Source organism: Sordaria macrospora, chromosome 7, assembly GCF_033870435.1.
Source record: "Sordaria macrospora chromosome 7, complete sequence".
In the NCBI taxonomy this organism is placed as follows: Eukaryota; Fungi; Ascomycota; class Sordariomycetes; order Sordariales; family Sordariaceae; genus Sordaria; species Sordaria macrospora.
The window spans coordinates 1,982,145-2,003,293 of NC_089377.1; the positions used below are offsets into that span (position 1 = coordinate 1,982,145).

The 21,149-nt window shown below is 54.0% G+C and overlaps 6 protein-coding genes across 6 annotated transcripts; 5 read left to right on the forward strand and 1 right to left on the reverse strand.

Annotated features, from left to right (window-relative positions):
- Positions 1 to 529: 529 nt before the first annotated feature.
- SMAC4_00647 (uncharacterized protein) lies at positions 530 to 3,098 on the forward strand (the record flags this gene model as incomplete). The annotated part of the gene is made up of 2 exons (XM_003349711.1): positions 530 to 696; positions 776 to 3,098. The coding sequence occupies 2 exons, from the start codon at positions 530 to 532 to the stop codon at positions 3,096 to 3,098; spliced, it is 2,490 nt and encodes an 829-aa protein (XP_003349759.1).
- A 29-nt stretch (positions 3,099 to 3,127) lies between these two features.
- Positions 3,128 to 4,810, reverse strand: SMAC4_00646 (uncharacterized protein). Its single transcript, XM_066089463.1, has 4 exons — positions 4,544 to 4,810; positions 4,405 to 4,452; positions 4,218 to 4,333; positions 3,128 to 4,149 (listed from the first exon to the last, which is right to left on the reverse strand). Exons 1-4 carry the CDS (start codon positions 4,544 to 4,546, stop codon positions 3,402 to 3,404), a joined length of 915 nt encoding a protein of 304 aa, XP_065947751.1. The 5' UTR covers positions 4,547 to 4,810; the 3' UTR covers positions 3,128 to 3,401.
- A 359-nt stretch (positions 4,811 to 5,169) lies between these two features.
- On the forward strand, positions 5,170 to 7,389 carry SMAC4_00645 (uncharacterized protein). Its single transcript, XM_024655907.2, has 3 exons — positions 5,170 to 5,719; positions 5,792 to 6,508; positions 6,572 to 7,389. Exons 1-3 carry the CDS (start codon positions 5,600 to 5,602, stop codon positions 6,866 to 6,868), a joined length of 1,134 nt encoding a protein of 377 aa, XP_024511050.1. The 5' UTR covers positions 5,170 to 5,599; the 3' UTR covers positions 6,869 to 7,389.
- Positions 7,390 to 7,543: 154 nt separating this feature from the next.
- Positions 7,544 to 8,848, forward strand: SMAC4_00644 (uncharacterized protein). Its single transcript, XM_003349708.2, has 2 exons — positions 7,544 to 8,091; positions 8,182 to 8,848. Exons 1-2 carry the CDS (start codon positions 7,919 to 7,921, stop codon positions 8,606 to 8,608), a joined length of 600 nt encoding a protein of 199 aa, XP_003349756.1. The 5' UTR covers positions 7,544 to 7,918; the 3' UTR covers positions 8,609 to 8,848.
- A 1,156-nt stretch (positions 8,849 to 10,004) lies between these two features.
- Positions 10,005 to 13,419, forward strand: SMAC4_00643 (uncharacterized protein). The gene is made up of 6 exons (XM_003349707.2): positions 10,005 to 10,693; positions 10,800 to 11,144; positions 11,228 to 11,450; positions 11,522 to 11,604; positions 11,670 to 11,825; positions 11,890 to 13,419. The coding sequence occupies exons 1-6, from the start codon at positions 10,586 to 10,588 to the stop codon at positions 12,946 to 12,948; spliced, it is 1,974 nt and encodes a 657-aa protein (XP_003349755.2). The 5' UTR covers positions 10,005 to 10,585; the 3' UTR covers positions 12,949 to 13,419.
- A 574-nt stretch (positions 13,420 to 13,993) lies between these two features.
- SMAC4_00642 (uncharacterized protein) lies at positions 13,994 to 20,430 on the forward strand (the record flags this gene model as incomplete). The annotated part of the gene is made up of 3 exons (XM_066089462.1): positions 13,994 to 14,276; positions 14,348 to 19,654; positions 19,709 to 20,430. 3 exons carry the CDS (start codon positions 13,994 to 13,996, stop codon positions 20,428 to 20,430), a joined length of 6,312 nt encoding a protein of 2,103 aa, XP_065947752.1.
- Positions 20,431 to 21,149: the final 719 nt, after the last annotated feature.

Here is a 21,149-nt window from a genome sequence, read left to right on the forward strand (position 1 = left end):
GGGCTGTTTGTTGAATCCCGTCCCCCCATCATATGACGTCCCGGGGCAAGAGCATGTTAGGTCGGGTATGGTTGGTGTAGGAGGTACGTACCCTGATCGCTTAATGCCAAGTTCTGCCAAGGTTTTAACTTGAGCTTGTTCTGTGGAGTTCATTGCCCCACTGCTATGTGCAGCTGACGGCCAGGTGTCAGAGAGTGCCCACAATGCAGGTACGTACCTCCATCTGTTTTCGGTCGTCTCTAACAATTTCTGGTGATAATCAAACACCAACAACACCAAGCTTTGATTTATATATCAACTTTCACCTATCCAGTTTGGGATGCCATAACATCACATGGGGTATTATTCAGCCTCTACACAAGGACGGAGATGAAGGGATAAATCGGTGCTTCGACGAGTAAGAAATTCTGGTCCAGTGTCCAAGGCCTCTTTCTCTCACTTTCACTCTGTTTGTGAACTCTCGTAGAATAGCACTGGGTCTGACAACCAACTGCGCCAGATCTTCTCCATCAGCTGGAAAACGTAAAAGATGTTGAGATGGGCTCTAGCATTGAGAATCAGGCGCATCATTGTCACTTCACCAACTTTCCTGCGCCAGTCGTTCCATAAGCGATTTTACAGTAGCAGTCCCCCGTTTGAGCCTTCGATAGAACGCTATCAAGTTCCATGCGCCTCTGCTGGTGAGATTACTGTCAGGTAGGTCAACCTGATTTCAATAATTTCATGTTCATTGTGTGCGATGAAGCTCAATCATAGACTGATACCCATTGTCCAGTCTGTACAATGTCGCGGACCGGCCGCCAACAGATCCCTTGATCATCTGGATCCCCCCGTTTGCCGCCCGAGATGAGAACGACCCAAACTACCATCTCCCATCATGGCTTCATAGATTCTCAGTTGCCGTAATCCACTACAGATGGTCTGGCTTGTACGATGATGAAAGACCAAAGCCAAAGCCAAAGCCAAAATCACAACTCAAACCAAAGCCTCGTGTCGAACCCGAGCTTGACGATGAAGGATATTGGTCGAGCGGAGCATCCGAGGTCAAGGAAAAAGATGAGGAAATCGAACAAGACGATGATGAAGACATCAACAGAACCCCTCTCCACTGGCCCACCCCCATCCACGACGTGCTCTTCGGCTACTCCTGGATCACCCAAAATCTCCTACCTAAATATCCCAAGCGCAAAGACGTCTACATCTGCGGCTCCTACCTCGGCGCCTCTCTCGCCGCCGGCCTGGCCCTCAGCGAGTCGTACCCGCACGCCCGCATGGCCGTGCGCGGTCTCATCACTTACAACGGGATCTACGACTGGACCACTTTCTTACCGGACCATCCCATCCACCGACCGAAAGGTGACGACCGCATCCTCATCGAGTCGCAGCTGCAAAAGCTCAACCGCGATCTCGACGAGGACAGCGGACCGGCGGCTACCTCGCCCATCATTGCGCATTATCAGCGAAGGCTCGAAGACCTCTTCGGCTCGCCGTCGGGATTGTTCGATAGCTTCGCGAGCGCTTGTCTGTTCTTTCATACGGCCGGACTTTTTGTCCCGCCGACTTTTCATGAGAGGTATGTCCCGGAATGGCTTCTGCCGCCGCCTCCGGGGCCTTTGATTACAGGCGCTTCTGGTGCCGGTGTTAATGGCGCCGGCAACGGCCAGGGCCAACATATCAACGACCCTCATGACCCCTTTACCCCTCCGACCACTTCCCCTCAGCCCGAACCACCCTTCCAAGACGACTTCGACTTCCTCGACCCGGACGACTTCGACCACTACGTGCACACCTATGAAGAGTACGGCAAGGAAATGTCCATGGCCAACTACCACGACCTCGACCTCGGCCCCGACCCCGACAACTCCGAGCCCTTCGAGCAAGGCTCACAAGGCTCAGCAGTAGCAGCCGCAGAAGACACCACAGCAGAAGAAGACATACACCAACAACAACAGCAAGAAACCCTCCAGCTCCAGACGCAAGTGGAAGAAAAAATGTCCATGGTCAACGACCACTACGACCACCACGACCACGACCTCGACCTCAACCCTGATGACTTCGAGCACCCCGAGCACTTTAACCAGTCTGAGCCAGACTCACCAGACTCAGCAACAGCATCCTTGAACCCCGAAGAAGACATACACCAACACCACCAAACCCTCCAGCTCCAGCACCAGCATCAAACCCAAGCCGAAGAAAAAACATCCATGGTATACGACGCCTCGGGCGAGCCCGACTCTGTAGCAGCCGCCGATCTCATCTGTGAAGTGCACCGGCACCTGCAGCAACAAGATGAAGCGCTCAAAGTGCAGATCATCCACGCCAAGTTCCCGCGCAAGTCGTACGTGCACTTCCCGTCGCGGCACTCGATGCTCAAGCTGCCCGACACGCTGCTGCTGTACGAGACGCCGAGCGCGGAGGAGCTGCCGCCGTTCAAGTGCGATGCTTTGGCGCGATTGGGCGTGGAGGGGAGTGGGGCTATGAGTTTGTCGGCGAGATATAGGAAGGGGAAGGGGAAGGAGGGGAAGATAAAGGAGGGGAAACAAAAGGGGAAGGAGAAGAAGGAGAAGAAGGGGATTAAGAAGGGGAAGGGGAAGGGGGTAAAGGAGGAGGAGAAGGAGGGAGAGGAGGGAGAGGAAGATGAACAGGAGGAAGAGCAACAGGAGGAGAAAGAAGAAGAAAAGGAAGAGGAAGATGACGTGGAGGAAGATGAAGCAGAAGAGGTCGATGGAGAAGAAGGAAAGACCAAAAAAAAGAAATCCCGCCCCCGCCTCAAAACGCGCAAAAACCGCCGACCCCCCGTCGCCATCACCGCCGGCGAGAACAGCTTCCGCACGCAAGCGCACGAGCTGGCGCTGCTGATGCAGCGGAGCATCGAGACGTTGGAGCTCAGAGAGCGGCAGAAGTGGGACGAGGACTACATGGTCGACATCCACCACTGGGAGCTGGAGGCGGCGAGGAGGGTCAAGGTGGCGGACGTGGGCGTGGTGGACGATCAGGATATGGAGATTGGCGATCTGGAAGGGGTCGGGGACTTGGATGAGAGGGGGAGGGAGATCGTGTTGGAGTGGTTGGAGGAGAAGATGGACAAGGCCCGTTGAAGACAAGACCTCGAACCGTCACTGACACGTCCGGTTGTAAGTTTGTATTGTACCAGTAGTGTAAGATATGTAGAGCTTGGTTTGATTTTGCTCATTGTGAGCGTGCCGAGCGGTTGGTGTAAAGCCAATGCGATGGATGTGTTCTCGTGAAACTGAAGGCAGGCCTGCTCCTTTTTCGCTCCTAGCCTTCCTGGTTTATTACCCGACGAAGGCCCACTCTAGATGATGAGTAGATACCCTACCAATTATTATACTAGTACTCGCCAATCCTCATAAACATGATTTCCGTATCTCGTCTTTTTCTTACTCTTCAATGGTCTTGACGTTCTCCCACTCACCCTTGAGGTTCTCCTTCCATAGTGTGACCTTGTTGTTGTCGCTGCTGGCGGCCAACACGTTTCCGCTGAGCGACCAGCTGACGCGCCAGACGGCCGCATCGAAGTTGAGAACCTTGCACTTCCACTCGCCCGGGTTCGCCGCGTCGCTCGTCCAGATGCGCACCGTCTTATCCTGCGAGGCGCTCGCAATGTAGCTCTTCTGAAGCACAGTCGAGCTCCACGCAACGTCGCGCACCCAGTCCGTGTGGCCCGTCAGGGGCTCACGCTCGAGCTTGTATCCGTTCGTCGCGGGGTCGAAGGTCCAGATCTTGAGCAGGTTGTCGGAGCCGCCGGTCACGAAGCGCCTGTTGCCCGTTGAGCCGGGGCCAGGGTTGCTGCTGACGATGCTGCCGGGGGTGGTGGCGGGTGCCCACGAGACCGAGTTGACGCCCAAGCCGTGGGCATGGAAGATCTTGTGCTCCCAGCTGTTATCCTTGAACTCGAGAACGCTGACGTTGCCATCGGAAGAGGCGCAGGCCAAGAGGCAGCCGGCTTCGTGGGGAGACCAGGACACGATGTTGACGCTCGCTTTGTGTAGGGCAAAGTCGAAGATGCGCTGCCAGCTACCGGCTTGCTCACGCCAGATAAGAACCTTGCCGTCGTAGCCTGCCGAGGCGAGGATGTTGCCGTACTTGGGGTGCGCCCATGCTACGCACCAGACAGCGCCGTCGTGTCTGTTGTAAGAAGGGAGGTTAACCCAATGCCCATGTTGCTGGTTGACTGTGGCCCATCGCAAACGTACCCCTTCAGTGTCTCGATAAGTCGCTGTGACTCGCCCTCGATCTCGAAGATCTTGATAGTGCGATCCGAGGAGCATGTCGCTAACCTCCTGCCGTAGTAGTCGAGAACTGCATCGTGCTGCGAGGGTCTGTTAGAAACAGATGATGATCGGTTGTCGGGAAACGTAGTGAAGGTCGAGGTTAACGTACAATCATATCATCGTGGCCAGAGTTGGCGATAACCTGTGCGCCTGCGGTCTGGTTCGTCGCGATAGCTTCATGTTAGTGAATAGACAGCCAAGAAAGGGGGACCGCTGCGCCGGCAGCTTGGGGTGTTAGAGGGACGTACCATCTTGATTAATTATGGGGTATTGAAGATGTGGGAAAGACAGAAAGATTATGAGGTCGTATGTGCGCGCTTTGGGTTATGGAGCAAATCAGAATTATGAAGTAAAGGTTGTAGCAAAAAGGGGAAAAGGCCGTCGTTGAGGATTGCTGTTCAGTTGGATCACCACTGGACTGGAAGCTGGAAGCTACAGTGGACGGCCAGGCGACACGATGAACCCGTCTCGCTGGAGCTTGACGCTTGTGCAGTGATCCCTGTCGGATGATGTGGTCCAGCTGGCAAGAAGTCAAGGCGAGCAAAGGTGAGACGCGGTGAGTGGGGCTTTGTGGGCGTCCTCGTAAGCTCACCGTGGTGTGACGTTATCTTAGGGTCGGAGACTCGAAGTAGTGGATCCCGCCCCTTCCTTTGAGACAGTGTGGGGCAGAGTGAGGCAGGGGCACGTTAACCCCACGCGGCCTGGCGGCCCTCGCCTCTCCCGTTCCCGCTGTAAAAGTCCACTGAACATGCATATGATAGCGCCATGAGCGCATGGCTTTACCCCGAATTTCCCAAGTGCCGTGGCAGCGTCACTTACAAAAGTTGGGATGGAATCTCCTGCTCCTTCCCAAAACCTAACCTTATTCAAATCTGTGACGCTTCCAGTTTTTTTTATTGTTTGCCGAAAGGGATTTTCTTGCGCACGGGAACCAGTCTCGTTCTTGTCGCGGTACTTAACAGGACGTTGTTTACTTTTTGTCTTGCTTGTTTCCTTTTTTCCTCTCCCCAACCACTTCTCTCCAAATACCGTAGACTTGAGAATACCGGCGGGTTCGGTTACTATCGCGCTGATCTAAGAACCTCGGCTTCTTAAAGTTCGCGCCACTACAACTTGCAACTCTCCTTTCGCTCACTTTGCTCAAGTCTTCCTCGCTCTACAACACTCACATTATACGCTTTCAAGCACATCTTCTACCTCTCTCTTTTAATATATAACCCTTTACTTCGTATCTCTTTCTCTAATCTTGCTGTCACCAACGCCTCACGAGCCTTTGCTTTCACCAAACACCAAACCTCGACAACATGGCTGATAACATGTGCGGCCCGTCCAACGGCGCCAAGAACCTTCTCGCCCACGCCGATCGCGACCGTACTCTCCATCAGGACCGCCTGGTCAACTCGCCCAACTCGGCTGCCGGTGCTGTATGATATGCTCGCTTTCTTTTGTCATGTCGTAGAATACGGAACGTAACTCAATGCTAATTCCCAAGCTAGTCCTTCAGGAACCGTCCCTCCTTCGCCGCTGACGGCGCATTCGACAACTTCCAGCAGGCTCCTATGCTCGACGCCCCGGGCCCATCGCTCGGTTTCGCACAGAACAACTTGATCCTGAATAACCCAGGCGCCCCGGCCTTCCATGCGGGACAAGCGCCCGGTGTCTTCGGCCATGCGGCCGGAGCTATGCCGGCTACGGCCGCTCCCATGCACTCCTCCGGTGCCGCTGCCCACGGCTGGGTCGATCAGTTCGCCAACATGCAGCTTCGTCAGGACACAACTCACCCGGCCCCGGCCATGTCATCTCAAGCCATGTCTACTGTAACCCACAACCCCATGATGGGCATGCAGGACGACCATATGGCCTACAATACTCATCAGTTCGGCGGTATGGGAATGGGTGTCGGTATGGATATGGGTATGGGCATGGGAATGTCCATGGACGATCCTTTTGTCATGCACGATACTGGCTTGAACAATTTCACCCATCAGCAGCCCCAGGTCGGACTTAACGACCACGTCGAGACTGCTCTGGACGTCGAAGCCTTCAACAAAGCGTTCGGCGAGTACGACGATAGCTCCTTTGAGCAAGAGCTCGCTGAGTGGGCCCAGAAGGAAAAGGCCGAGAAGGCACAGCAGCAGGCTCAGCGAGAGTTTGAGGCTGCCGAGGCCGAATGGATGGCGCAGCACGGTCCGACTGCCGAGAACAACACCAAAGTTGGTCCCCCCACCGACGAGGAGATGGCGACCATCAATGCTGATCTCGAGAACCTCGCCCAGGAGCAGGAAACCAAGGAGGAAGCTGAGGCCCGTCGCCGCGAGGGTAACGAGGAGCTTGCCAAGGCTGCCAACGCCATTTTGACCTCCGTCGCCGATAACCAGTCCGAGAAATTCCAGAAGTCGACCTTCCTAGACCTCATGCGCCGCATCGGAAACAGAGAGGTCGAAGTTGACGGTGACAAGCTGGTTGATGTTGCGACTGGCGAGCAGGTCAACACCAGCTCTTCCGATCTCGACCCCACCGACGATGTTTCCGGCCCTTCGGATGCGAACGACAAGGGCAAAGCTCCCGCCTGAGCCTGCTTCTTCCGCTAGAGATTCCGCCACTCAAAAGTCGAGGATCGTCATTGCAGCCATCACCTCGCATTACTACAGTATTTCTCGCTTTTGTTACGGCTTTGTTACGGTTTAGGGGCATCGACACGGTGTCATGTCAAGCATTCGATTTTGTTGCTGCGCATTTCCGAGCATGGACTGTTTCCCACGGGACGTGTTTTCACATTGCTGGTTTAGAAGGAAAAGGTTGACATGGGAAAGGGGCTGTTTGGAACCAAAAGGATTTGCTTCAGTCATGGCTTGGGTCGGCTCCGGTATCATGGGTTTGGTTTGGGCATGGCGTTCAAGATGGCCAGGAGGCTAGGTGCACGGTTCATACCTTTCAGTTTCTCTTACTACTTGTTTAGATGTCAGCATTGTTTCGGAGTATTACTATTACACCGGCGTAGTAGGCATTTGTTTACTGTATTTTAGATTATCCTCACAACAAGCAGGAGGCTTTCTAATCACACCTCAGCGTGGACTTCTTCCCTTGTTGCCGTGATAGGTTTGAATGTCTTTAACTATATTATGAACTGACAGTGCTTCCAGATCGAATTGTCATCACCGGACGAGTGGGCAGTGGGTTATGGAACTCGTGGGGTCCCCGTGTCGCGTGCCGTGTTGTCATGTCGGATGCCGCCGTGCGGGGCGGGGCTTCCCCGGACGGGATCGCCAATCGGTCACGGGTGGGATGCTAGGATGATGCCACGCCGGGACCCCATCGCACGCCATTTCCACGAGCGCCGTTATTTGTCATCCCTAACCCCAACTTTGTAATGAAGACTGAATGCTTACTCATGATCACGTATTGTAGTTGAAGGTATTCAGATGCGATATTTGACTTCACCTCACCTCTGGTTTTTATTTACATGCTCCTGAGCTTATACCCCACGTTCACCCAGTACTCTCTCTACCTTTACACCCAAAAACCGACCCTGAAGATAAATATCACCCACCTCATCGACCGCCTACTCACCTCGAACTTCACCATTCAGCCCGAGATCCTACAACTCCTGACCAGACAACATCATGCCACCCCCAAGAACCTACAAATCTCCCCTCAAAGGCTACGAAAACGCCCCGACCCTTCCAACCGAAAAGGCCGAAGACGGCAAGAGCCTCCTCAACATCCAAACCGGCGTCCTCAGCAAAGCCTACGATGAGTTTCCCGAACCTCTCGACAACGGACCACGAGGTGCCTTGTACGTTTTGCTTCCCCTTCCCCTTCCCATCCCTCCACTTCATCCTCTTCACTTCCCGCCAAAAGGCCAAATCTAACACATCCATTTCAGCGACATCCACATCTACCACCTCCCCAACCATCCCACCCAAGCTCAATACGCCGCCGAGCTGCACCAGCGCATCCGGCGCGAGTTTCCCGAGTTGAGGATCTACACATTCTGGACCAAACCCGTGGGTCCGCACCCCATCGCCATGTTTGAAGTCAACATCTTTACGCCGGCACAGTTTGGCGCGTTTGTGGGCTGGTTGGCGATCTGGAGGGGTCCGTTGAGTGTGTTGATTCATCCCAATACTACTGAACCTACACTTAAAAAGAGTGAAAATAAGGAAGGGGGAGAAGGAGGAGGAGAACAGGGAGAAGGACAAAAAATGAGTGAGGCGGAGAAGGAGGCGAGGAATCATACGGAACGGGCGATTTGGATGGGGGAGAAGGTGGTGTTGAATACGGATTTGTTTTGGGAGGTTATGGATCATTGATTTTTGAATTTTGGGGGATGGGGATGGGGATGGGGATGGGATCTGCAAAGGGACTGGAGAGGGGGGATATGAGGGATGGATGATGGTAATGCGAGGGAAGGAGCACCGTCTTTTTGGACGGGTTTATAGCATCCTATAACGAAAGAAAGGATCTGATTGCCTGTGATACCTGGAGTTGCTGATGAAGAAAGTGGGATTAAAGTAGGGAAGAAGGGTTCTGGAAGAAGCAATTCATTGGGTGTGTGCTACACATGGGATACCTAAGGCATCAAACCTCTGATTCATTATTGATTAGGCGACAGAACTACAGTTGTTGATATCAATGCTCCTGCCCATCTTGTCCAACATATCTCTCTCTTTCGCAAGATATCATCTCGACGTGGACGTTCAGATTCCGACGATCCTATACGCACCCTTCCAACAAATTCCGTTCGTTCCCTCTCCGAAGCCGGGTGTAACACAACCCTCTCTTCGGCCCAGTCCACCACAGCCCGAGCTGTATCTTACCATAACCGCGCTGAACCACCCATACCACCGTGGCGTTCCTCGGCAACCCCTTAAATCATATCAATTCCGCCCGCACCATAACGCCATGCGCCATGCTTCACATGTCTAAATATAAGCTTCTTTCTCTCCAAAACTTGCCTGTCTGGGCATATCCCACACACCATCCTATCCTGCAGAACTACCCACAAGTCCGCCCACTTAGGAACTGATAACTGTGCTGTGCTGTGCTGTGCTGTACTATAGGGCGCCTCACTCACTTCAACAACGAGTCAACGAGACGAAACGACAAAAACATGTATGTGGCTGATGATGATCTTGTTCCTTTTCTCTGAAGCTAAGGTATATAATAGTTCCGTCTTACTTACCTTCGTACCTCTTCGCTTGGGGAAGCGTGTGCGTGGGAGATGGATGCGGGTCGTAACGGGTGGGTGGGAGTAGTGATTGAGTTTTTGGGGGTTTTGAGCTTGGTCTTGGCGTGTGTTAATGGAGAAACTATACAGGCTCACTGTCGTGATCTCAGCCATTTTTTGCTAGTTGCTCAACAGAGAATGCAACTTAAAGTGTGAAAGTATTCGAGTGCTTCTTGTTCGAATGCTGTTGAGATCAAGAAGATCAGTGTACTAGAGTTAGGTGAGGCTTGCGAAAAAGATCCGTTCGAAAAGAGAGTACATATACCATCTAGACGCACTCCTCGCCTTTGAGGTGTGAATGAGAAAGACATTCTCGTCGAAGAGTGGTAAATATGGACACTCAAGCCGCCATCTCCAGGGCACTCTCCCAATTGGCCGACCCTCCACTGAGCTTGATCTTCCTCCCCAGACTCGCTAAACACCCTTTACCGTGGCGTGTGCCTGCATCTGTGTCTCTTGTTTCCTATGGTAGTGTAAGGGTACCTTTCTTTTTCAGCTGGTAGGGGTTCTACAACACCAACCAGACCAGGGGTATATCTTTTCCTTTCCTATCTTGACATCGGACAATGTGAGAAACATGGCTTCTGGGACGAAGGTGTGGTACAAAGGAATTGTGCATGATGTGTGGGCAAGATAAACGATGCAATCGTGAGCTGTTCCTAGGGGAGATAAGGGGGGTATGACATGGGAGCTTTGGAAAAACGCCTCGCCTCGTTCACAGCGTTGATCCAGCGTCTATGCGCCTTGGGCGTAGTAGTTCAAAGAACGGATCGGGGTTGTGTTTTTTCCCTGAAGTTGTATCCGCGATTCTTTCTTCCACCTTGACTTACTTACCCTTTGGGTCTCCTTCATGCACTACACCGACTTGGGATTCCCAAAGACATTTGAGCGTCACGCGGTTGAGCAGGCTGTTCTGTATCATCACGCTTGCTTTGATCCGGTCCTGACCGTCAACTCCCCACAGCCGTCTCTTCGTCCGCCTACGATACCATCTTACCTAGCCAGCTACCATCATCCTATTAACCCCTAACTCCTCCACGTGCTGTCTTTCTGTAACAAGATGCGTCGACAACACCGGTCATCCCCACTGCCGCTCCTAGGCTTACTGGGAGCCGCAAAGGCCGCTTCAATTGTCTACATCACCGACTTGACGATATACAACTCCCTGGTACCTTACCCCATCCCCTCTCAAGCATGCCAGTCTTATCGGACCGCATACCCCCTCTGCCCCTAGAGACAGTAGAGCTGACGATTTCCCACCCTCTGATATCAAGGCACCATGCGCCCAAACCGCCCTCTCCTACAACGTCCAAGGCCAAACCCGCGACGCCTGTCCGCCGGGAGCCAACGAACTTCAAGGCTGCGTTTGCACCAAGAACAACAACTTTATCGCCATGAAGTCCGACGTCTCCAAGTCCGTCAACTACTATTGCGGATCGACAGCCACTGAGGACCAGGCGTCGGCAGCGACAGTGCTCAGTGCGTATTGTAGCCAGGATAAGCTTCCCGAGTTTCCAAAGCCGTCGATTTCTGTGACACAGTATATTACTGATGTGCCGGAGGTGGCCGCGTTGGCGCCTTGCGCGTTTACTGCGCTTGGGTATGCAGTCAAAGCAGTGGTTAGTTAAAAAGCTGGAGGTCTTTGGATACTTTCTTAGACCGGTCGACCGGTGTTGATACTGATGCGTGTATGTTCTTCTAGGGACGCGAACGATGCCCTTCGGACTTGGCAGCCTATGCCACTTGCGCTTGCCAGAAAAATCAGAACTCTCTGCTGGCGAGCCAACTCATCAACTCATCGGTAAAGTACTACTGCGAAAGCCACACGGCCGATGTCTCGTCGGCTCAAGGGATGTGGTCCGCGTGGTGTAAACTGAACGATGGCACTTCAGCGTTTCCTAAGCCAAGTAACCCTCCCGGCGATAGTAAGTTTGACAGTAATTGAACATGTACTTTGGGCTTTGTTCGGTTTGCTGATCGAGTACCTGGTGGACAGTGACGTACTATATCAAGGACCTGCCACAGTACAGTTCATTGGCTAAATGTGCTGCTTCGGCCGTATCCTATGCCGTTCAAGGGGTAAGAGTTGCATGTCTTTTCTTGTTCAAGATCACGCCCCGATGCTGACAATTTTGGTGAATCAGCAATCTCGCAAGCTATGTCCGGATGGCTCCCAGGCACTTGCGTCATGTGTGTGTCTGAAGGACCAAATGCTTGTGGAGGTGACAAGTTCCATTACCGCAAGCGTCAAATACAGCTGTGGTTCGACAGCAACTGACGATATTTCATCGGCAATGGCTGTATGTCCATATACCCTCAAACATTGCCCAAACGCCCATATACACGACTGACACTTGGCAACAGGTTCTGGACTTGTACTGCAGCGCCGCCAACAACAAGCTCGTCGCGAATGGGGTTACCGCCTCGGCATCCCAGGCAGACCCATCACCAACCGCTCAGAGCGGTAGCAGGGTCGACGGTGGTCCCCAGGCTACTGCCAGCGGTGGCAGTGGTTCTGGATCTGGTTCCGGCACTGGTAGCGATTCCAACAATGGCAGTTCAGGAGGCGCTGATAACGGCGGGAGCGGTAGCGGCAACACCGGTAACAAGCCTTCCAACACCGCGGCTATTGCTGGCGCTGTCGTGGGCGTACTCGTCGGATTGGGCATCATTGGTGCTCTCCTCTTCTTTTTCATCCGGAAGTCAAAGCAGCGCAAGGCCACGGAGCAGGCCAACTCCGCGAATGCCGTCAATGATTTCGTTGCTGGAGGAGGCAAGCCCGAACTTGCTGGCAATCCCGTTGTTGGTGGCGTTGCTACCGCCGCCGCCGTCCCGCCCTCGCCGCCAAGTCGTTCCACAAGCATGCTCAAGGATGGAAATCGAGTCGATACCGTGTCTCCAGTGTCGGCTGGTGCTGGCGGGTTTTCGCCTCCCCCGTTGACGGCCGAGCTCCAAGGCCAGGGACCTCCGCATCCGCTTAATAGCACGGAGCTACACGGCCAAGGAGCACAACGTCCGTTCCATGATGCTGAACTCCAAGGTCAAGGACCGCCACACCCGCTCAATAGCACCGAGCTTCACGGGCAGACACCTGCGTATCCTCCGATGCCGAACAGTGCCGAGTTGCACGCTCCATATGGTGTAGCCCAGAACCCATCGCAACCGATGCCCCAAGGTCCCTCGCCAGTTTCTCCCATGATGAACAATGCTTCGGAGCTCCAGGGACAGGGGGCAATCTATCCAGGTCCGAATCGTCAGGAGTTGCAAGGACACGCGGCACCTCCCCAGTTCATGCCGAACAGACATGAGATGATGGGACAACAGCGGGCGGTTGAACTACAGCCGACGGCGTGGCAATCCGGTCCGGTGCCGGGATTTCATGAGATGGATGGAAATGCAAGAGGGAGAGTTGAGAAATCTTGATCAAGGAAGCTGGGAGAGAGATGGGTGATGTAATGATGTGATTTCAAGGATCGCTTCATACCAGGAAGTGTCTGTGTTGGATAGTTAATTAGGGTGTAATGCGTGTACTTGCATCAAAGGCCATATATGTAAGGGGAAGAACAAAGATCAGAGCCAATGGGTGACCTTGAGAGAGAGCATCTCGAGGCAAACAATCTCGAGCTCCATGCCTATACCATCCCTTACCTTGACCATGGCAGAAAGTCCAGGACGGCCAGGTGGGCAGAGTTTCGAGAGGAAGTTCGTTCCAGCTTCGAAGACTCGAGTTTCGCTTTTAAATCAGAGACTGTTAAGAGAGCCTTCGTAGCTTAACAATTGAAGGGAAGTGTGAATGTAGAGTGGATGACCTGATGGCCGCGTGGAAATAGAAACTATCGCTTCATGTGAGAAAGTGTGAATATCCCGGCCTGTGATGTTTGTTGTCGTTGGGAGAAGTGACTTCAAGGCTTGAGTCCAACAACAGGAAGCAGTTCAGTTGGAAGTCCAGATGCACAGACCACATCAACTACAAGTGCCTGCTACAGAGTGCTTGCGTAGGCTGCGTAGGTAACCCAGCGCCTGCCGTGGAAGAATAGGTACCTGGAAGGAGCGGCCCCACGGAAGCTGTTCGAGGTGGATCGCTCCTGCCACCCTGCTGGCCAGCGCGACAGTTCTGCGCTAACCCAAAGCAGTCGCAGGTGGGTGTTGGGAAGTCGCAGTTGCAGCAGGCCAGTCCCGTCACTCCAACCAAGCAAGACCGGGCACACCTCAAGCTGCAACTTCCATCGACTGGCAGCGTCAAAGAAATTCCAAAACAACACTTGGGACTCACTCCTGCATCACCACGCTCCCGACCACCCCGAGATCATCCACTTTCGCGACTTTCCTTTCTATTTTCAGCGACAGCAGCGCCATCAAGTCGACCTGAGATCTGCCACGACTCTTTCACAATCGACCAGTCGTCGCGTGTTTCGTTGCGTGTTTGCGGTCTCGCCCATTCATGCACCGCTAAGCCGGTATTCCCAACATGGCGGCGGCCGAGGTGGACGTGGCCTATCTTTCGACCCAGGTCGGCGTACCTGATTCCGATCTGAACACCGCCCTTACCGCGCCGACTCCAGACCTGGTCAAGATTATATTCGCTGCCATAATAACTAAGATCCGTGCTCTCGAGGAGGACAAGTTCCAGCTGGGAATTGAGCTGGAAGGCGCCATCCGAAGCTCAGAGTCGCGCTGTGAGCAGTTCAAGGCCACCACCGACAAGGCCCTCAAAGAAGTTGACGAGCTCCGTCAAAAGCTACAAGATGAAGGCAAGACCCTTGCTCCCTTCTTCCCCCCAACCCTTGCCGCGCCTTGCTGCTAACACGTCCGTGTCGCACAGAGACCAAACGGCGGTCTATAGAGAACGAGCTACAGACCCTCAAGTCCTCGGGATCGGCCTCCCTTTCCGAAATCGAAACCCTCCGTGCGCGTATTGCCTCGCTCGAGACTTCGAACCGCGAAACCCTTGCCATTGTCGACTCCAAGACCCAGGCCCACGCTAGACTGGCCGAGGAGCTCCAGGATCAGCATAAGAAGATCCTCAAGCTCAACCAGGAGGTCACATCGCTCAATCAGGCTGTACAAACCGCACAGACTGCCGCCAATTCCGCAAAGTATCGTGAGGAGGCCCTGAAGCAGGAACTGGAGCAGGCGAGACGCACCAACGACTGGCTCGATAACGAGCTCAAGACAAAGAATGCCGAGGCGATCAAGTTCCGCAAGGAGAAGGGTGCCCGCATCGCCGAGCTGCAACGCCTAAACGACGACGCCAACACGACTGTCGAATCTCTCACTAGAAGCGAGCAGGTTCTCCGCAAGCGACTCCAGGAGGCACAAGAGAAGGCCGAGGAGGCCTTGACAAAGGTCCAGCAACTTCAGGAAGCCGCTGCGCGTACCGAGGAGGATTTCAAGCAAGAGCTCGAATCCGCCAAGCGCCTTGTTGAGCTCAAGGATCAACAGTCCGAGACTCATCGTAATCGCTTGAAGGAGGTCGAGTTGAGACTGGAGCAGATCAAGGACGACCACGCCGACGAGATCAGACGCATCAGACGTGAGCTCGAGCAAGAAAAGGAGGATCACGCACAGACGGAGCAGCGCGCCCAGGAGCTGCAGAATCAAGTTGACCGTATCAAGGCGTCCGGTGATTCTCGCGGTAGATCTCCCGGCGCTGGACCTCAAACTCCCAGGGGTGACGGCTCCTTTACCGCTGCTCGTGCCGGATCTCCCTTCGGTACTCCGCTCTCCATTCGCGGTAGAGCCGGCCAGCGTGCTACTGATGCTCTTGAGGAGCTTTACAATGTCAAGGGCCAGCTTGCTGGCGAGAAGCGCCGTTGCAAGAAGCTGCAGGAAGAACTGGATGATGCCGTTGCTATGCTCGAAGCCAAGATGCCTGAAATCGATGAGCTCAATGCAGAGTCGGAACGCCTCAAGAACGAGACCATCCAAATGTCACAACTCCTGGAGCAGTCATATGAGGAGCGTGACCTTGCCGTCAAGACCCAGAGGAAGGCCGAGGCACTTGCGGCTACGGCCCAAGCCGAGGTCAAGATTCTCCGTGGGCAGCTGCGTGATTTAAGCACGCAAGTCCATGTTCTCTGCTTCAATATTCATGCTAAGGAGAAGGGTCTCGATAAGTTGACAGAGGAAGAAGCCGCCAAGTTCGAGAGGCTCAAGAGAGGCGAAGTTACTGAGAATGCCCTGGACGACATGTCGGATACTCACCAGTACATTACCGAGAAATTCGTCGCTTTCAAGGACATCTACGAGCTGCAGGAGAAGAACCAGGAGCTCTTGCGTGTGGTTCGTGACCTTGCGGATAAGATGGAGAACGAGGAGGCCAGGGCTGAGAAGCAGCAAGCAGCGCAGGATCATGAGGAGGTCCAGCAACTTCGTACTGTTGTCACGACCCTTCAGGACGAGGTCAAGTCGATTACGGTACGCATGAAGAGCTACATGACAGAGAGAGACATGTTCCGTCGCATGCTCCAACAACGAGCCAATCCTGCCGAGATTCGCGCTGCCCTGGGCGAGGATGTAAGTCAACGTGAAGTTCTCGCTAGCATCGAGCAAAACTCCGCCGAAGATGCCGACCTCGCCGCCGCCTATAGGGAGCTACAGGCACAGTACGACTCTTACCGAAACGACCAAACGACTGAACACAAGTCTCTTAAGGAGCAAATCGACAAGCTGTCTTCGGAGAAGGGCTCACTTCAGGCTGAGATTGCTAAGGTCTCCAGCCAGCTTACGCTCGCTACGGAACGCTACAGCATGTTGGAATCCAACTTCAAGGCAGCTCAGAGTGAGAATCAGGAGCTACAAAAGAGAAACCAGGCCTTGTCCGAGTGTGGTGTCAAGCAAGACCTGCGGGTACAGCAAATTGCTGAGGATCTGGTTGATGCTCGTGGCTTGGCTGAGAGCCTCCGCAGCGAGAATGCCAACCTCAAGGCGGAGAAGAACCTGTGGAAGACGATCCAGGAGCGCTTGAGCCAAGACAACGAGAGTCTTGCACAGGAGAAGGCAAGACTTAACACCCTCTTGACCAGCCAACAATCCCTTCTCAATGAGCGCGAACTCAGCGAATCTGAGACAAAGCGCAGACAACAAACCCAGATCGACACCCTTGAGGCTGAACTCTCCACCACTAAGCGCAAGCTTTCTGAAGAGATGGAGGAGAGCAAGAAGCTTCAGCTCAGGAAAGAGTTCGACTCCCAACAATATCAGAAACGCATCGATGAGCTTACTGCTATGATCAGTCAGGTCAAGGAGGAGAATGTGGCTGCCAAGACTACTCGCGATCATCTTCAGGCTCGCGTTGGTGAACTTGAGGTTGAGCTTCGTAACGCGCAAGAACGTGCCGACCGTCTCCGTCCCCTGCCGACACCCAGGGCCCAGCCTGCTGAGCAGGGATCTACCGATGATGATTCCCAGGCTCGTATCGAGGAGCTCGAGAATGAGGTCCAGGATCTTAAGAACAACATCGACTTGCTCAACGCGCAGCTGGAGAATGCTAAGCAACAGTGTGATAACTTCAAGCAGCTCAGCCGCGAGATGGAGGAAGAGCTTACAAGCGCGAACGAGACCCAAGAGCAATACCGACAACAGATGGATGCGGATCTCGCAGCCAAGGACAGCAGGATCAACGAACTGCAACAGCGTGTTGAAGGCCTTACGGTCGAGCTGGGCAATTCCAACAGCGAGCTTAACACGCTTCGCGATTCCCAGGCTGATTTCGCCCGCAAGTTTGAAGATAAGGAGCGCATGCTCAACAGTGAAATCGCGCGTTTGAAGGATGAGGAGGAGAGATATAAGGAAGCCTTCAAGTTCCATCAGCAAGACTTGCGGGCCCAGGCAGAAATTGCCACCAAGGCCCAACAGGACTATGAGCAAGAACTCGTGAGACATGCAGAGGCGGCTAAGCTGCTTCAGCAGCTTCGGGAAGAGCATAACCAACTCAGGAGTCATTCTGCTCAATGGAGGGCTGAGGCTGAGTCGGCAAAGCTTTCTCTTGCACAGAGTGAGCAGTCTTGGGAGGAGCGCAAACAGCAGCTCGAACAAGAGATCACTGAGATCAAGGCGAGGAGGGACGACCTCACTGCGCAGAACAAGCTTCTACACCAACAGCTTGATGGTGTTACCTCTCAGATCAGCGCTTTGCAGCAAAGCCGTTCCGCAATGGATGATTCCGCCGAAGGCACGCCGATTTCTGCCAACGATAATGCCGTGGAAGGTCTTCGGGAACTCAACAACTACCTGCGTCGCGAGAAGGAGATCCTTGAGGTACAGTTCGATCTCAAGGTACAAGAAGCGAAGAGACTTCAGCAGCAGCTCGAGTATTCTCAGTCGCAGCTCGATGAAGCACGTCTCAAGCTGGATCAGGAACGTCGCTCTCAAGCTGATAGCGCCAGAAACTCACTTACTCACAAGGAGTTGATGGATAAGCTGAACGAGCTCAACCTGATCCGTGAGAGCAATGTCACGCTCAGGAACGAGAACCTGCGAACCCAGGCACAACTCGCGATGAAGAACCGGAAGATTGAAGATCTCGAAAACAAAATTCAACCTTTGGAAGCCAGGATTGGTGAGCTCGAGCTTGACAAGACGTTTAAGGAGGCGGAAGTCAAGCAACTGCAAGAAGCCCGCGATGGCCTACAGAAGAGAATCGAGTCCATCCTGAGCAAATACGGCCAGGCTGATCCTCAGGAAGTCGAACAGCTCAAGGCTTCGGTCGAAAGCCTGCAAGCTGAGCGTGAAGCCTTCAAGCAAGCCGAAGCCGCCCTCGAAGAGAAGCTCAAGGAGGCTGAGACGAACCTGGAGACTGAGCGGACCAACTGGAAGAATATGCGGGCACGACTTGCAGAGGACTTCAAGACGCGCTTCGGGAACGTAAAAAATCAGCGCAACGAGATTGCCGCTGAGAAGCAAGCGCTCCAAACCACACTGGATGCTACTAATGAGCGGCTGTCGGCCGTCGAGAAGGATCTGGAGTCTGCCAGACAGGAGCTGGTAAACTTGCAGACGCATAACGCACTGCTTCAGGAACAGCATGCGCAGGCCGCAGTGGCACCTGCAGAGCAGCCCGTTCCTGCCGTTGCCGCTACTCCTGTAGAACAAGATCCCCAGCTTCAGCAGCAGCTGGATGCGCTTAGACAAGAACTGGAGTCGGTCAACTTACAGAAGGCCACAGTTGAGACCGAACTCGAAGGTCTCAGGGCGGAACTGGCCACTACAATCACTGAGCGTGACGAAGCCCGCGCAGATGTTGCACGTCTACAAGCTTCTTCGAACGGTACGGACACGGAGATGCAAGACGTTGAGACGACCCACCCTGCTTCTGCCCCGGCACCAGCACAAGAGGACACCGGCCTCTCGGATGAGGAGCGGAAGGCGTTGGAGGAGAGAATTATCACCGCTGAGGCGAAGGCTGCCGAGTTTGAGGCCAAGGCCAAGGACTTGGAAGAACGCGCCGATGCCATTGTTAAGCAGCGTTCTGAGAAGATGAAGACTGCGCTGAACAAGAAGCTGGCCGAGTCGAAGGAGGCCATGGAGAAGCAGACTCAGGAGGAGAGACAGAAGCTGCAGGCTGAGTACGACCTCAAGCTTCAACAAGAGCTCGCCATCTTGAAGGCCGAGCAAGCGAGCGGGGTGCCTCAGAATGGCGTGCCGGCGACTCCAGCAAAGCCTCCCACTGCCCAAACTGCACAAACCCCAATTGCCGGTACTCCTGGTAGTCTCCCGGATCTCGCCAATCTTACCGACCAGCAGACTCGCGAGCTCATTAGCTCCAACCAGGTGATCATGGGTATCATCAAGAGCAACGTTAAGAAGAATATTGCCGCCGAGTCAAAGAAGGTGCGCGAGGAATTGGAGACGACCGTCAAGGCCGAGTATGAGCAGAAGATTGCCTCTGCTAAGGAGCAAGCGGCCGCTCTGACTGAGAAGAAATCTGCCCTGCGGCTCAACATGCTCGACCGTCAGCTCAAGACCGAGAAGGCCAAGACGGCTGTCGTCGAGACCGCGGCAAAGGAAACGCCGCAGAAGCCCGTTGTCGAAGTGTGGGAAGTTGCAAAGGTTGCTAAGGCGCCCGCCCCGGCTCCGGCACCACCGGCGCCCACACCTGCCACTGGCCAGCAACCGGCGACCCCCCTGAGTAAGTTTCACCGTGCCCTTCAATCGATGACCAAGTGTACTAACAATGGCTTAGACGCCGGTGCTGTAGTAGTGAAATCCGCTCCTGGAGAGGAGACCAAGCCTCAGATCCCCCCGACCCCAGCCAACAAGGCGGCACCCGCTCCGGCCAGACAAGGCTCCATCATAGCTGGACAGGTCATTGGTAACCCCTTCAGTCAGCCTGGAGCGAATCAATCCCCAGTGGCTACGCAGCCACCTGCCAATCCTTTCGGTGCCGCACCCCAGCAGCAACAGCAACCACCTGCCACAAACCCCTTCGGTGCTCAACAGCAGCAACAGCCTGGCGGTCAACAGCCACAAGGGCAGCAGCAACAACAGCAACAAGGTGGGCAGCAGTTCCCTGGTGGTCATCAACAACAACAAAACCAGAACCAACAGGGTAACCGTACCGGTATCCCAGTGGCTAGAGGAGGCGGGAACCACGCTCGTGGTGGACGTGGCGCATACGGGGCCCAGGGCCGCGGCGGTCAAGGGCAGCGCGGTCGCGGTGGCTTCGGTGGACGCGGCGGAGCCAACGCCAGTCAAGGAGGTGGCATGAACCCCCATGCTGGCGAGTTCCAACCCGGTCAACAAGCCGCTGGCAACAAGAGGCCTAGAGGTGATGGAGAGGGAGGTAACCAGGGAGGACCCAAGAGAGCTCGTGGTGGAGGTAACGTTGGTGGAGGTGGCGGTGGAGCTGCCGCAGCAGGAGCGGGAGGAGGTGGAAATGCGGGTCCTGGTGCCGGTGCTGCTTAGAAGGAGATAGTATCTAGGAGGCGTGATCCGGTAATATCCTTCGAGGAAACGGAGGAGGGGATTTTGAAAATGGTATGGCAGGATGGTGATTATGTCAAGTTGAAGCTCAAAGTCAATAAGGAAAATCGAAGAATAAGTGGCTGTGTCTGGGATAAGATCTTTGGTAACACTTCATTGCCGAGCTTTGAGTTACATGCTTCCGCCAAACGGGCTGTCATTGCGAGCGTGGAAGATGAAAGAGAATTGAGGAAAATGATACACGAAAGTTTGGACTACGTTATGCCTTACTGGTCCGCTGCTGCTGGGGAGGAGTAGAGGGGGAAGTGGCATGATGCGTTAGCTCTACGCTATGTGTGAGGAGAATGGGTTTTGATTTTACTTGCTTTTGTATCAATATCTTTGTCTTTGTCACCATGGCCATCACCAGTTAGGCTTGAGGTAGTTGGATTCTAGAGCTTTTCTTTACGGCATATCTACTTTGTTGTTTCAAAGTCTAGGTTCGTTGGTGGGAAGGAATGAACCGGGATTAGAGCAAAGTCATGTCCATTATCTCCTAACATGTATTTCACAATCGTGCTAGTTGGATCCAATATTTACTATCAACATACGACCAACAAAATCATGTTGGCGCCATTAGCGGATCGTTGTCGACCGCCGCAATTTCAAAACGCGCGGACACAAGAGCGAGCACAGCCACGTCTGGATGCCTAGAGGTAGGT

What these genes read in the sequence shown, in the direction of transcription:
- SMAC4_00644 (XM_003349708.2), top strand. Translation starts at nt 7,919, where the DNA reads ATGCCACCCCCAAGAACCTACAAATCTCCCCTCAAAGGCTACGAAAAC. An exon ending in AACGGACCACGAGGTGCCTT is followed by an intron (nt 8,092 to 8,181) that starts GTACGTTTTGCT and finishes CATCCATTTCAG; the next exon opens with CGACATCCACATCTACCACC.
- SMAC4_00646 (XM_066089463.1), bottom strand. An exon ending in CTGGCCACGATGATATGATT is followed by an intron (nt 4,334 to 4,404) that starts GTACGTTAACCT and finishes AGACCCTCGCAG; the next exon opens with CACGATGCAGTTCTCGACTA. An exon ending in CTTATCGAGACACTGAAGGG is followed by an intron (nt 4,150 to 4,217) that starts GTACGTTTGCGA and finishes TTCTTACAACAG; the next exon opens with ACACGACGGCGCTGTCTGGT.
- SMAC4_00643 (XM_003349707.2), top strand. Translation starts at nt 10,586, where the DNA reads ATGCGTCGACAACACCGGTCATCCCCACTGCCGCTCCTAGGCTTACTG. An exon ending in AAGTAACCCTCCCGGCGATA is followed by an intron (nt 11,451 to 11,521) that starts GTAAGTTTGACA and finishes CCTGGTGGACAG; the next exon opens with TGACGTACTATATCAAGGAC. An exon ending in ATATTTCATCGGCAATGGCT is followed by an intron (nt 11,826 to 11,889) that starts GTATGTCCATAT and finishes ACTTGGCAACAG; the next exon opens with GTTCTGGACTTGTACTGCAG.
- SMAC4_00645 (XM_024655907.2), top strand. Translation starts at nt 5,600, where the DNA reads ATGGCTGATAACATGTGCGGCCCGTCCAACGGCGCCAAGAACCTTCTC. An exon ending in CCAACTCGGCTGCCGGTGCT is followed by an intron (nt 5,720 to 5,791) that starts GTATGATATGCT and finishes TTCCCAAGCTAG; the next exon opens with TCCTTCAGGAACCGTCCCTC. An exon ending in CTGCCGAGAACAACACCAAA is followed by an intron (nt 6,509 to 6,571) that starts GTTGGTCCCCCC and finishes AACCTCGCCCAG; the next exon opens with GAGCAGGAAACCAAGGAGGA.